At 56.1% G+C, this 15,261-nt stretch overlaps 1 protein-coding gene across 1 annotated transcript; it reads right to left on the bottom strand.

The window, feature by feature from the left end:
- Window positions 1-1,179: 1,179 nt before the first annotated feature.
- On the bottom strand, window positions 1,180-9,497 carry LOC101549369 (ras-related protein Rab-19). The gene is made up of 5 exons (XM_055129509.1): window positions 9,318-9,497; window positions 7,925-8,108; window positions 4,159-4,395; window positions 1,588-1,722; window positions 1,180-1,199 (listed from the first exon to the last, which is right to left on the bottom strand). Exons 1-5 carry the CDS (start codon window positions 9,495-9,497, stop codon window positions 1,180-1,182), a joined length of 756 nt encoding a protein of 251 aa, XP_054985484.1.
- Window positions 9,498-15,261: the final 5,764 nt, after the last annotated feature.

Raw genomic sequence — 15,261 nt, 5'->3', positions numbered from 1 at the left:
GGGGCCGGACAGAGGAGGTGCAGCCTGCACACCTTCTCCAGATGGAGCCCTGGCGACACTGAGCAGCAACTAACACAGCTCCAGGATTCGGGACTGGGACACATCCGAGCCTCAGGGGGGCACTGGAGTGGGGCGGCGCCAGCCCAGCCTCCAAGTGGTCCCGGCCGCCCAAAGTCACGGCCTCGACCTACCCTCGGCGCCATCCTGCTGACACAATCCACAGAGAAGTGGCAGGCATTCTGGTGAGCAACGCAGCCCGGAAAGTGCTCCGGACCCGAATTGGGGCCAGCAACACCGGGGTGCCGGAAGGAGGAGGTGCCGCCAGCACACCTTCTCCAGATGGAGCCCTGGCGACACTGAGCAGCAACTAACATGGCTCCGGGATTCGGGACTGGAACACATCCGACCTTTTCTAAAACCTGAAAACACACAATCTTTTAATGGAAAACTAATTATCAAATGCTTCCTTAGTAGGGTTATCTTGTTTGGGGGTATAACGCCCACAACAATAGTGAGTTTTGTGTTGAAATATGGAACGTAATCAAGGTAAAGAGAAAATGAAGTGAAATTCATCAGTTATTCAGTTGGGGTGGGGGGCGGGGGCGGGGTATACTGGGGATTTTGGTGGTGGAATATGGGCACTGGTGAAGGGACGGTGTTTGAATACGGTATAACTGAGACATAAACCTGACAACTTTGTAACTTTCCACATGGTGATAAAATTAAAAAAATAAATTAATTAAAAATAAAAATCTATAATTGAAAAAAAAAGAAAAAAAAGAAAGAAAAAGCCGTGAGATTCGAGGGCAACACATTCCTTTGTGTGTAAATATTTTCTCTTTTGACAAGGGGCGGGCAGGAGGGAGGGGGAGGGAGGGGAGAGCAGACACTGTGCTGAGTTGCCCTCCCAGGAATTACACATACCTGGAGGGTGGGAGGGGGCCTTCAGCCAAAAGGGGCAGTGCTAAGGGCTTAGTCCTGGTCCTGTGCTCAGGAGTGACCTCTAGTGGTGCTGGGGGACCTTACAGGTCAGCATCCTGGCCCCTGGCTCCCTGGCCCCAAGAGTGAGGGTTCAGAGGGGTTTGAGGGGAGGGAGTGGCACGCTTCACAAAAACCTGACAACAAAACCCCTCAAACGAGGACCAAAGTTTGCCAAACAAAGTGCCCAGGCTGGGAAGGCTAGGGGATCCTGAAACAAGCTGTGAGGGAGGCAGCCAGAAGACAGTGTGGCTGGGTAAGTGGCGCCACATCCACTGTGGCATGCACCAGGACATGCCATCCATGCATGATAGGGCTGACTGGTACGAAGTGCGTGGTGAAGTCACCTCTCCGTGCTCCGGCAGCTGAGGGACGCTGGTGCCATGGCTCTGGGCCGCTGTGGATGGTGTCGCTGCCCATGCAGCTTCGGGTTTGTGTCCTGTGTTAGTGGTCAGGTGGCTGGGTCAGGTGTTTACCCTTGCCAGATGGCCCTGTGCTTGACAACGCCCCGCCCTCCCCTCCCCCCGCAGGGAAAGGGATGTCTCTAGTTTGATTCTGCTGTTTGCAACCTCTCCCCTAATTCTTGGCTAAAGTGGAAGTCAGCCTGACCTCTGGGGTCAGCGTTGTCCCCAAAATCTGGTCCTGGAGGCATCTCAGCCTTCATTGTGGCCCTGTGCCGGGGTGGGGTGTGGCGGGGGTCCATGTTGTGCGGAAGGGGGTCGTGCGCGGTGCTGTACAGGAGCTCTCTGGATGCAGAGAGCGTCAGGCTGAGGCGCTTGCCCTGGGTGCTGCTGTCGGGTCCCTCCCTGGCACGTGGTCCTTGAGTGCAGTCGGGGAGGCCAGAGCAGCCCTGGGTGAGCCCCAGACAGCAGCAGAAGGCTTTGGTGCCTGTGCGAGTCGCACCCAGGGCTTCTCCCATGCCAGGGGTGTGCTCGGTGCTGGTTCAATTTCCACCCCCCTTTCTGGGCCATACCTGCCTGTGCTAAGGGCGTACTGCCGACCGGGCTGGGGGCGTCTACGCGGGGCTGCCAGGGATCAAACCTGGGTGGGCCGTGAGCAAGGCAGGCTCCCGCCCCGCTGTGCCGCCTCTGCAGCCCAGCTGCTGCTCACTAAATGCAACCGGTGTCCCGGCACCTGCCCGCCAGCAGCCGTTTCATTCTCAGCAGTCAGAGGTTGGCGCTATCTCGGTGTCTCGGTGGAGGAAACAGTCTCTCTGGCCTGTGGCTTCCTGGGGTGTCCTCGAGTGCAGCGCAGGCTCTCCTTCAGCCCTGCCCCCTCCCCACACTTCCCTCCACCACGTCCTGTAGCCCTAGAAGGAGCAATATGCACTTCCCCCATTGTGGGGCAAAGTGGGGGTCCCTCCTAGCAGTGCTCAGGACTCATTCAGGGCTCTGCTTGGGGGGCCATATGTGCTGCTGGGGGTGGGAACCCAAAGACAAAACCCAGAAACCGGGGGGGAAGGCCTGAGAGAGAGTCCCGGGGCTGAGCCTCACATCCCGCTGACCCTGATGAGAAGCCCCCTGGCACCTTGCCTTGTCCTCGAAGAACCACTAGGGGTCACTCCTGAGCACAGAGCCAGGAGTATCTCCTGATCACTTCTTGATGTGCCTGCCCTCCCCCACCCCCACCCCACCACCACCACCACCACCACCACCCCCAAAATCTAGTGAGAAGAAATTGGGTTTGGGGCCGTACCCTCTAGTGCTCAGAAGCTAATCCCCGTTGGTGCTCAGGGGACCTCGTGTGGTGCAGGGCTGACCCCGGGCGGCTGGTACAGGTAAGAGCCTTCCCCCCGTGCTCTCTTGGATGGTGGAATTGGGATCGTAGATTCCTTTCGTACGTAACCGACACCAAGTGCTGCAGGAGGCGCCTTTGGGGGAGGGCAGGCCACACCCGGTGGTGCTCGGGGATCGCTCCTGGCGGTCCTTGGGCCTCAGGGCTCAGGAGCGGTCCTGGGGGAGCACTCTCGGCAGTGCTCTGAACTGGAGTTGCTGGGGGCCGTCCCGGGCAGACAGTTCCCTGCCGGTGCTGGGGTTGGCCCAGCTCCGCTGGCCCTAGGGTCCTGTGCTGCATCTCAGCAGACAACCAGCTCTGTCCAACAAGGTTTATTGCTCCCGGGGTCTGCAGGCCTATGAGGCCAGGATCGGTCTGATACTCGGTACACACTGAGGTGCTCTGCGGACACTGGCTACTCTGTCCCAGCTCAAGGGACAGCGGGCAGGTGACTCCGACTCTGCACAGTTAGAGTGGACGGTGTCGTTTCCGAGGAGATGGGCACACAGGGCAGCCACTGACCCCAGCAGGATGCGCCCCCACCCTCACCGGCATTCGGGCCTGTCGCTGCTCCCAGTGCCCAGGCCGGGTTCCTGGAGATGGCTCCGGAATGTTCCGGACCTCCCGTCTCCTCCCTTGTCTTCTCATCACTCTTCAGTCAGGGCCGAAGGGGAAGCGCCCCGGGGGTACTCAGACCGTCTGTGGGAGAGAGCCGGCCCCCACTGCGACCCGGGCAGCTCCCTGGCGTCTGCAGGAGAGAAAAGGCCCAGGGGACATGCAGAGCAAACCTGTCCTGTCCAGTCTGGCTGTGCCAGGGAGGCCAGCAGAGGGACTCGGCCCTCCTTGTGGGGAAGGCGAGTGGCAAGCAGCTCCGGACCCTGGGGCACGGCAGAAACCAGGCACTCGGCAGACACCGGGAACTCTGCAGACACCGTGGTCCTCAGCACACAGGGGGGGTACTCTGCAGACACTGGGGACTCTGCAGACACTGGGTACTCTGCAGACACTGGGTACTCTGCAGACACTGGGGTATTCTGCGAGACACCGGAGTACTCTGCAGACACTGGGTACTCTACAGATTGGGTAATCTGTAAACGCAGAGACACAGCGGACACGGGGTACTCTGCAGACACCGAGGCCCTCAGCACAAGGAAATACTCTGCAGACCCTGGGTACTCTACAGACTCAGGTACTCAGCAGACACTGTGGTACCTGGCAGACACTGGGTATATTCGCCCACATGGGTACTGGGCAGACCCCGGGAGCGCGCTCAGCAGCAGCACTTGCACTTTTTGCTTGCACCCTGGGAACCCAGTCTCACACCCTGGGAGCCCTGTCTCATACCCTGGGAGCCCTGTCTCGCACCCTGGGAGCCCTGTCTAGCACCCGGGGAGCCCTGACTCAGACCCTGGGAGCCCTGGGAGCGGGGGGCCAGCACGATGGCCGTGGAGTTGGGGACGCTGCTCAGGGCGGACAGGCTGTTGCTGGCGATCAGCACCCTGGCCATGAGCTCGAAGGCCTCGTTGATGTTCCTGGACTCCTTGGCCGAGGTCTCGAGCGCCGCCAGGAGGCTGAAATTCTCCGCCAGCGCTAAGGCTTCCTCGAACAGCACCTGCCGCTTCTCCCACAGGTCAGACTTGGTCCCTGGGAGGTGGGGAGGGAGAAGTCAGGAGCCGGTGAACTGCTTATTCCAGTTTGGTTTTTCTTTCTTTTTTTTTTTTTTTTTTGCTTTTTGTGTCACACCCAGCAATGCACAGGGGTCATTCCTGGCTCATGCACTCAGAAATTACCCCTGGCGGTGCTCAGGGGACCATATGGGATGCTGAGATTCGAACCCTGGTTGGCCGCGTGCAAGGCAAACGCCCTACCCGCTGTGCTATCACTCCAGCCCCCAGTTTGTTTTTTCTAAACAGACTTTGAGGATTGCATTTCAGATGGGGCCGTGGCACTCCGGCCTTCCAAGCACGAGGCCTGGAGTTGGACCCCTGAGCCGAGCTTGGTCCCAGCAGCTCCGCCCTGAGACCTGGTGCAGCAACACAAGAGCAGGTGTGTGCAAGCGTCCAGCAGGGACAGTGCCACTCCCCCAGCCAGGAGCGACATCCCCTCACTGCAGTACAAGGACATTCACCCTGGCACACAAAACTCAAACACCGTCGTGGGTAGCACGAAGGGGGGCGCTGTCGAGCCCATCTTCTGCCACTGCCAACTCAGGGAGGGCCAGAGGCGTGTATTCTCGTCTCTGCTTTCATGATGAAGAAAGCTTTTACTGGAACTCGGTGGGAGACATGTGTGTTCAAGAGAGAACACGGGCTTGTCCACAGTGGGGACAGGCCAGCGACATCTGTGCTCGAGAACACGGGCGTGGAGAGCCAGCCCAGAGGTGCGTGTTTTAGTGGTACGACAGGTCTCTGCTCTGAAGACCTGGTGGTGCTCAGGGCTGACTCCTGGCTCTGTGCTCAGGGATCACTCCCGGCAGTGCTTGGGGACCGGATGTGGGTCAGCTGCATGCGACATCTGTGTCCTGGCCCTGTGCTTTGTCTGAGCCCTAGGATGTTTTTCCCAGTCGAGAATCTAGACAGTAAACTGCGCAGATGCGCATCCCCTCCGCACTGACAGTGTCTGTGACCCCATCTCAGCACTCTCGGAACAGGCCCAGTTCCCCAGAGAGCCCAGGACCGAGGGGGCTGGCCGAGGGGGGCGTCCAGCTCTGCACCTCCATCCCGCAGGGAGACTAGGATGTCTCGAGGTGGCATCCAAAGAGAAGCTCCCAGGGACGGAGGATTTCTTGCCTGTGTTGACAGTGAAACCAGGCGGGGCCGGTTCCTCCACCTGGTTTTCATTGCTGTCCCCTGAGGGGCCTTGTAGCCCACCTCTGTCTCCCAGCTCCCCCTTCACTCCCCTCCCAGGAAGAACTTGACAACAGTTGAATGGAAACCAGGATCCATTTGCAGGAAGTTGCAAATACACAGATCCTGGGAACCACCCAGTCCCCCGTGGGCCACCTCTAGCCACGGCACAAGATCAAAACCAGGAAATCACCCCTGACATGACCCACAGACATGACTCAGAGCCTGCCAGCCACACTTGCATGCCTGTGTGTGTGTGTGTGTGTGTGTGTGTTGGATCGTGTATATGCATGGGTATATATGTGAGTATACATGTGGATGTGTGTATACATGTATAGGTTTGTATATATATCACTGTAGCCCTCTTGTTCATCAATTTGCTCAAGGGAAGAGATGAAATAAAGGGCAGTCGCTGGCTGGGGTCAGTCAAACTGGCAAGTGCATGTGGCTGGAGAGAATCTTCCAGAGTGCAGCAGGCAAAGGCAGGTCTGCTCCTGGGCACAGCCCCCACCCCAGCAGCAGCCTTGGTGTGCCAGACACAGCCGCAAGGAAGGCCTTGCAGCAGATTCAAATCTGTCCCCTTTTCGGGGTGGGGGGATAGGAAGTTTGGATGACACCTGGTGACACTCAGGGCTTAGTCCTGGTGCTGTGCTCAGGGAGCACTCCTGGTGGGGCTTAGAGAACATATGTGGTGCTGGGGATTGAACCCAGGTCAGCTGTGACATCAAGTGCCCTCCCCGCTGTGCTGTGACTCTGCCCTCCTGAGCACGCCTGATGTGCCAGGAGTAAGTGCTCTTTGTCTTATTCAATGTTGATTTTGCAGGGGGCCTCACCTGGCAGTGTTCAGGTTTGAAGCCAGAGTCACAGCAGAGGGATCTCTCCTGCCCTCATTAAATCGTAGTTTTGTGTGTGGGGTGGGGTGGGACTTGGCTCTGTGCTCAGGAGTGCCCCCTGGCAGTGCTCGGGGAAGCCTCTGTGGGGTGGGCAGCTGCTAGCCCAAGGCCCTGCCAGCTGGATTCCTTCACACGAGGAGTCTGAGTGGTCCTGGGCTCTGCTCAGTGCAGGGTACGCCTCTGGCCCTCGGACCCTGCGGGGCAGCGGGGAAGGAAGAGCCGACAGAAGAAGCAGCCCCGTGGCAGAGAGCTGAGCCCCGAGGAGGAGAAGGAAGCTCTGCTCGCACAACTGAAGCGACAGGAGTGGCCGGAAAGGCCTGGCACTTTGCCAGATGACGCCGCAGCCCGAGAGTGTCCGGGCTGACCCCGCTGCTGCCTCTCTGCTCCTGAACCCCTTGTCGGGGCTGGCCAGGGGTCCTTTCGTGTGTGTGTGGAGGGGGCGGTGATTGAACCCACAGGAGGCAATGCTCAGGGCGCGCCCTGCTTGGTCCCGCTTTCCTGGGGTTTGTTGCTGGTGGTTTTGGGGACCAAGTGGTGCAGGGAGGGGACCTGGTCGGCCTCAGTCAAGGCCAGGGCTTTGCTTCTTTTTTTTTTTCTTTTGCTTTTTGGGTCTCACCCAACAAAGCTCAAGGTTTTCTGCTGGCTCTGCACTCAGAAATCACTCCTGGCAGTGCTCAGGGGAACATATGGGATGCTGAGAATTGAACCCGGGTTGGCTGCATGCAAGGCAAATGCCTTACTTGCTGTGCTATCGCTCCAGCCCGTGTTTTACTCTTTTTTTCTTTTGCTTTTTTGGTCACACCTGGAGATGCACAGGGATTACTCCTGGCTCTGCATTCAGGAACTATTCCTGGCGGTGCTCAGAGGCCCATATGGGATGCTGGGAATCGAACCCAGGTTGGCTGCTTGCAAGGCAAACGCCCTACCCGCTGTGCTATCGCTCCAGCCCATGATTTACTTCTCATACTATCTCCAGCCTTCAGAGCTTTTTTTCCTTAACAAATTCACACCCCATGCCTCATGCCCCATGGGTCAGTGACTCTGATACTATTCCTGGGCCAGAAATGTCCTGAGTGCTGTCTACTGCTGTGCTTTCTGGGCTGGGGGCTCGATTCCTCTCAAACCCAGGAGGCAAAGTAGCGTCTCATCCATTCTTGGCCTGGACTCTACCACTGATCTCCCTTCCAGCCTCAGCCCTGCGTGTTCCTTTGCCGTGTGTGTGTGTGGAGGGGAGGGGGCGCCAGGCATGTGCTCTGGGGCCGTGGGGTGCTGGGGATCAAACTCAAGGCCTTGGCACAGGCCAGGTACAGACTTGCCCGGTCCAGCTGCCTCCTGACCACTGCCACGCGCGCCTGAGCACTGCTCATCCCTTGGAGCTGAGCCCCAGCAGGGGGCTGGCAGGGTTGCCCGAGGCCTTGAGGCTCCCATACAGACCTATCAGCATGATGACCGTGTCGGTGTCTCTGTACATCTTCACCTCGTCAATCCAGTATGGAACAGACCCGAAGGTGGAGCGAAGCGTGATGTCGTAGGCGATGATGGCCGCGTCCACCCTGCGGTAGTAGCTCCGAGTGATGGCCCGGTAGCTCTCCTGGACTGCGGTGTCCCACACCTGCATCTGGAGGGGGCAGGAGCAGAGGGGGTCGGGGGCGGCCCACCTGAGGAACACAGCTCCCTCAACTCTGAAAAACACAGTTTCCTGGAGTCACACAACTGCAGGGAGGGCGCTTGCCTGCTCCTCCTGGCCAATCCGGGTTCGATCCTCGGCACCCCATGGAGGCCCCGGAACCCTCCAGGAGTGATTCCTGAGCACCACTGGGGGTGGATCAAAAAATCCAAAATAAAAACAGTTTTAGGGTCAGAGATATGGTCAGCAGGGTACACGCCTTTCACGTGGCTGATACAGATTCAACCCCCGGCACCCCACACGCCCTGCCAGGGGTGATTCCTGAGTGGGACCAGGAGCTACCCCTGAGCATTGGCAGTGTGGCTCCAAAATTCATAAATAAATAAGTAAGTAAGGCGGCTCTCTGGGCCTCCTTTCTAGGATATGGGCTCAGGGATCTGGTGCTGCCTGGGTTATTTCCTGTTCCTCCTCCGACACCGAGGTATGCCCTGGCTTCCGGTTCTCCACCGAAGGCGCCCTGGCTGGGAGGGTGAACAAGCTGTCCTGAGATTTGGTGTCTTTTGTTCTCTTTAAAAAAATCCTTTTGGTTTTGGCCACACCCAGTGAATTTAGGGATTGTCCTTGCTGGGTGCTCGCAGTTGCTCCCAGATCTGCTCAGGGAAGCGGGTAACGCTCTCCCTCTGGCTCTAAGATTGTGTTATTTTGTCCACACACCCAGCTCTGCTCCAGGTTTACTCCCGGCTCTGTGCTCAAGAGCTCATTCCTGCAGTGCTGAGGTTTGGACCCGTTTGATCCCTGACAGTGCATGCAGAGCCCGGACCTGCCAGGAGGGATCCCTGAACATCATGTGACATGGCCCGAAACCAAAACCAAACAAGTAAAAGGAGAACAAAGAAAACAAAACGGTCACTTGCCATGTCCCATGTGTGCGACTAGTTCTTTGCATTTTGTTCACGGTATCTGCGTGTGCAGGAATTTGACTCCCGGTAGCCATAGAGAAGTGGACACACCTGCCCTTCACATGGTGACATGGAGCGATGGTTTCTTTCATGCTTTGCCCCTTCCCGATGCTTTGATTTTAAAGACCCCCTAGACTTGGGGGTGGGGGGCTGATCCTGTAAGAGGTTCCTGTTTTCCCTTTACCCCACTCCTTCCTGACTCTCGTATCTCCTTGAGGAAAACCCAGCCCGGCCCCCCAACCTTCACTTTCTTGCCGTCGATGTCCAGGGAACGCAAGATGAAGTCCACGCCAATGGTGCTCTGCTGTGCCTCCCTGCAGACCCCGGAGGCGAAGTGGTGCACCACGCACGTCTTACCCACGGTGAAGTCCCCGATGAGAATGACCTTGAACTGGAAGTCGAAGTTGTCGTCCAGGGCCATGGTGAGGCTGGGGAACTGCGTTGCTCTGCTCGCTGGCTCTGAGCTCAGGAGGGAAGGAGAGACCCGCTGAGTCACCAGGAGATGCCCCGTGACTGTCAGCACGCCTGCCCTCGGGGGACCCACACGCGTGTTGGGGATGGGGGGCCAGACTCAAAGCTTCCCCCGCCGTCCCCTGCCTGGCCCTGTGCAGGGTCAGCACTGAGATGACGCTGGGATGGAAACCCTAGTCAGGGAGACCACGTGTGCCCGAGAAGTGGGGTATCACAGGAGACCCCACCATTGTGCACCTGCCTTTCATCAGCGGACTCTCGTCTCGCTCCCGTGCACCCCTAGAGGGGTGTGGGGAGACGGGATGCCCAGGCTCCCAGCAGCCAGTGCGGGGGCAGGATGGTCAGGTGCGGGGGCCGGAGGGAAAGGACAGTAGGGAGGGCATTTGCCTAGCACGTGGCTGATCCGGTTCAATCCCCAGCATCTCATAGGGTCCGCCCAGCACTGCCAGGGGTCATTCCTGAGGGCAGAGCCAGGAGTAAGCCCTGAGCATCACAGGCTGCGACCAAAACAGCAATAAATAAATAAAGGAGATATCTTAACACATATATATGTATATATATGTGTGTGTGTGTGTGTGTGTGTGTGTGTGTGTGTGTGTGTGTGTGTGTGTGTGTATACATAGTGAGGGGTGGGCCAGAGATAGCTCAAAGGGCTGAGCTCAGGCTTTGCGTGCAGGAGGCCCGGGCTCCGTCCCTGGCACCACATGGTTCCCTGACACCTCCAGCAGCACTGCTGGGTAGAGCCCGGGACCAAAGAAAAAATAAAGGTTGGCACAGTCCTCGGGGAGGCCATTTGCCTTGTGATGGCCAACCTCGGTTCCACCCTGAGCACCGCCAGGAGTGATCCCTGAGCATGACAAGGTATCGCCCAAAAACCAAATATGTATCTACGTGCTGGAGTCTGTTGTCTAATATATATCTACACACATACACACACAGACACACACACACACACTTTAAGTATTGTACTTTTTTTTGTTTGTTTTTGGATCACACCTGGCGATGCACAGGGGTTACTCCTGGTTCTGCATTCAGGAATTACTCCTGGCGGTGCTCAGGGGACCATATGGGATGCTGGGATTTGAACCCGGGTCGGCCGCGAGTAAGGCAAACGCCCTGCCCACTGTGCTATCGATCCAGCCCCAAGTATTGTACTTTTTGAGGGGGAAGTCTGGGAGTCACATCTGGTTGTGCTCAGGGATCACCCCTCCCTACACACACACACACACACACACACACACCCCTGCTCTGCTGTCTTTGAGCCCCGCAGGCACTGCCTCACTGGGCGCTCTGGTGTGGCTGCTGGGGTGCCCTTGACCCCCTGGGGTCTCCACCTGCTGCCCTGCGCCTCTGTGCGCAGGAGACCGCCCTGAGCCCTTCCTCACCACAGCCCCGCAGGTATTCTTGGAAGGGCCTGTCCCTGCGGATGCCCTGGTTGGGTTCCTTGTGCCCCACCTCCCGCTTGGAGACCTGCCCAGCAGGAATCGACACCCTTCTCCAGCCCCCAGGCTGCCTCAGTCTAGGGTAAGCCCTGAGCAGGGCTGTGATTCCCCCAACCAACCCTGCCCCCGACACCCCCAAAACAGAGTCCTAGAAAAGGCGAGGAGGTTCATCAACCCGCGGACGGAAAAGCCCCGAGTCCCAGGAGGTCCAATCCCAAGTTCTCCAAGGGCTCCCCCAGTTCTCCAGGCCCCCCTTAAGCCCAGGACAGAGTGAGCGGACCCCGCCCACACAGCCCACCCGGGCGCCCACTTCGCCCCCCTCTGACTTTTCCAATGACAGAAAAGCCCTTTCACTCCCTGGACCTGGTCCCCGATTCCTGAGCTGAAATCTGACCCCCAGGCCTCCCCCCCCAGGACCCCTCTCTCCCTAGTGTCCAGGCGCCGCCATCACTGTCCTGCTGAGAGAAAGGCGCCCTCACCCTGGCCACACCCCCTCCAAGCCTCCAGCACTCTCACCTGCCAAAAGGTGCGAATCCCGTGCTGGGTGTGGCGGGAACTGTAAACCTGAGCCAGGGGGATCTTCCACAGAAGAAAGGGAAAGGAAGGCCCAGGCCCCGCCTCAGCCCTAGGCGACAGGCGGGGCCAGGTGCAGATGAAATGCCCAGCCAAAGCCAGACTCCAGCATCGGCAGGCCAGGAGGCCCAGGCTCCTCCCCCTCGTCCCCGGGTGGGGACGGCGCCGGGGCAGGGGCCCTGCAGTGGGGTCTGGGCTTGAGAAACCGAGGGGCTCTGACGGGACAGCCAACTGGGAAGCAGAGAGCACCTGGGACAGGCGCTTGCCTGGCCTGTTGTCCACCTGCAGTGGGTGCCCGCTGCCACGTGGGGCACTGCCAGGAGTCTCAGTCAGGAGTAGCCCCTGAGCACTGTCAGGTTAGAAACAAACAAACAAACCCACAACACTCCTTCAAATAACAATAACGTGATGTCTGAGCCACGGGTGGCCCCGCGGGCTGGTGGCTGTAGGAGGCCTGGGTCTGAGCCCCTCTGGGAGTGGCTCCTGAGCACTGCCCGCTGGCCCCATTCCTCCTTCCTGCCCAAGAGAAACGCTCAGGCAGACCCGGCCCACAGGATGGAGGGGCGATCACAGGGAGTCCGAGAGTCCAGTGTTGGCTCCTGATAACAGTGTCTGGAAAGAACAAGCCAGACGCTTCACCCAGCCCTACCTGGCAGCGCTTGGGGGGGGGGGGGGAGAGACAAATGGCAACTGTTGCAATAGCTCTTCCTCTCTGAGCCCCTCACGGAGGGCAGGGTGGGTGAGAGAACAGTTTGGGAATGTGGGTGGAGGTGGGGAAGCGTTTTTTCCCTCCCCCACCCCATCTTTCTTTCTTTCTTTCTTTCTTTCTTTCTTTCTTTCTTTCTTTCTTTCTTTCTTTCTTTCTTTCTTTCTTTCTTTCTTTCTTTCTTTCTTTCTTTCTTTCTTTCTTTCTTTCTTTCTTTCTTTCTTTCTTTCTTTCTTTCTTTCTTTCTTTCTTTCTTTCTTTCTTTCTTTCTTTCTTTTCTTGAATCACCATGTGGAAAGTTACAAAGTTCTCAGGCTTATGTCTCTGTTATACAATACTCAAACACCCATCCCTTCACCCGTGCCCATATTCCACCACCAAAGACCCCAGTCTACCTCCCAACCCGCCCTCCATCCCCGCCTGCATAATTGATAAATTTCACTTCATTTTCTCTTTACCTTGATTACATTCCATATTTCAACACAAAACTCACTATTGTTGGAGTTTCCTCCCAAGAAAGACAGCCTTACACCAAGGAAGCATTTGATAATTAGTTTTCCATTGCTGAGACTGGAGAGATATGAAGTCGCACTGTATCAAGTATATAGATTTTTTTTTCTCTCCTTTCCGCGCCACCAAGTTTGTGCCTGCTTAATAAATAGTCCTCATATTATGGCTGACACCATGCCGCCCGACGAGAATAAAGGATATTTCCCATCCTCGGCTGGCGTGGGGCTATGGCTTAGTTCACAGTCTAGAGACATGGCTGCAAGTAGTTTCTGGTACCAAAAGTAGTCTAGTTGGCCTCCGGATTCTGGTTGATCAGCAGCAACGTGGCCGCACAAAAGTGTGGCCACTTGGGTCGAATTTCGGTGGAGCATGTGCTGGTATTGGCCCGAGACTGCCCAAGCGTCCCACTGTTCCAAGTACATAAATTTTTTTTCCCTCCCATTCCCACTCCTCTAAGTTTGTGCCTGCTTAATAGACCTCATAATATGGTGGATGCCACACTGGTTTCTCCCAGAAAAGGGAAAAGGACCGAGAAAGGAGGATATTTCCTCTCCCCGGCCGGCGTGGGGCTATGTCTTAGTTCACAGTCTAGAGAAATGGCTGCTACTTTGATTACCTTCAATATTTCAACAAAAAGCTCAGTATTATTGTTTGGAGTTTACCCCCACAGTCAGACCTGCTAAAAAGGAACCTTTTCACATTGCTGACAATTAAGAGATATTAGGTTTTGGATTTTTGTATGAAGTCCATGGAAAATCCATCACTGCAAGCGTTTACTTCCCTTTTGTGGTGCTAATATGATGGAGAAGCCTGGAGAGAAAAACCCTGCCCCGCTGGCGGTGCATGGGCCAGTGGCTCGGTTCACAGTCTGGAGGCATTTCTGGGAGCTGCTCGTGTCCAAAGTAGTTCAGTTACCTCTGGGGTGGAGCTCGTGGAGCACCAGAAAGGGCTCTTTCTTTCTTTCTTGCTTGCTTGCTTGCTTGCTTGCTTTTCTTGCTTTCTTGCTTTCTCTCTCCCTCCTTCCCTCCCTACCTTTCTCTCTTCCTTCCTTACTTCCTTCCTCCCTCCCTCCCTCCCTCCCTTCCTTCCTTCCTTCCTTCCTTCCTTCCTTCCTTCCTTCCTTCCTTCCTTCCTTCCTTCCTTCCTTCCTTCCTTCCCTCCCTCCCTCCCTCTCTCCTTTCTTTCCTTCTGGTGGTTGCCCAGTGGTTACTCCTGGCTCTGTGCTCAGGTGATGGTTGGTACTGGAGCTTGAACTAGGGTCATCCAAATGCTTGATACTCTACTATTTCAAGAGTCCTGTATCACTCTATCACTGATATCACTGTTACCCCGCTGCTCATCTATTTGCTTCAGCGGGCACCAGTAACATCTTCATTGTGAGATTTGTTACTGTTTTTGGCATATCGGATACGCCATGGGTATCTTGCCAGGCTCTGCCGTGCAGGTGAGTAGATAGGTTGTTTTTTGGGGGGTGGATGGAGGCGTCACACCTGGTGATGCTCAGGGCTTACTTCCGGCTCTGCACTCAAATTGCTCGGGACGGTGCTGGGGACCATGTGGGTTGGTGGGACTGAACCCGGCGAGGCCGTGTGCCGGGCAACCCTACCCACTCTCCTATTGTTCGGCCCATACTGGTGCCTTCTGGGGTTGCTTTATTAGCAGGGATTGGAATTTAGTTAGTTTTAACATGATTGTGTTTGTTTTGGAGCCACGTCCAGTGGTGTTCAGGGCTTACTCTTGACTGTGCTCAGGGATCACTCCTGGTAGGGCTCCAGGGACCATATATGGAACCTGGGTTGAACCCGGGTCAGCTGTGCACAAGGCGAGCCATTCAACCTGCTGTACTATTTTCTCTAAACATTTGTTTTTCTTTTTCATGTCTCAACCGCAATGATTACTCCTGGCTCTGCACTCAGGAATTACTCCTGGAGGTGCTCTGGGGACCTTATGGGATGCTGGGAATCAAACCCGGGGTGGTCTCGTGCAAGGCAAATGCCCTACCCGCTGTGCTATTACTCCTGCCCACTCCAAACACAATTTTTTTTAACAGTAGTGGTTTCGAATGGGGATCCCGAAATCACGTATGAATAATATCTATAATATCTATACATGTCTGGAGACACCTGGATTTTCTGATATCATTAAATTCCATGTAGTGAACATTGGTTACCAGTGACTGTTGGCATGCCAAACAAACGCAAATGGCGCTGGTGTTTAGAGTTGAGGGAACTTGCCCAAGATCGCACACACACACAAAAAAAAAACCTCACAGAACTGTAATGCAAACCCTGAGAACGCTAAAGTCCATGGGTCTAAATAATCATACGACTGAAATTCAGACATAAAAGTTTTGTAATTGCAGCTCACAGTGATTCAATTAAAAAAAAATCAACAAGTCCCTAAACCACTTTCAGTGACTCACAATTAGTCTTCCTTCCAGAATTGGGACTCTGTATTTCAGGGCCTGAGAGCCTTCATTCTTT

The sequence above is a fragment of the Sorex araneus genome, chromosome 1 (genome assembly GCF_027595985.1).
Source record: "Sorex araneus isolate mSorAra2 chromosome 1, mSorAra2.pri, whole genome shotgun sequence".
Classification (NCBI taxonomy): Eukaryota; Metazoa; Chordata; class Mammalia; order Eulipotyphla; family Soricidae; genus Sorex; species Sorex araneus.
The sequence above is the reverse complement of the archived record's forward strand: the minus strand, read 5'-3'. Positions and strand labels throughout refer to the sequence as shown.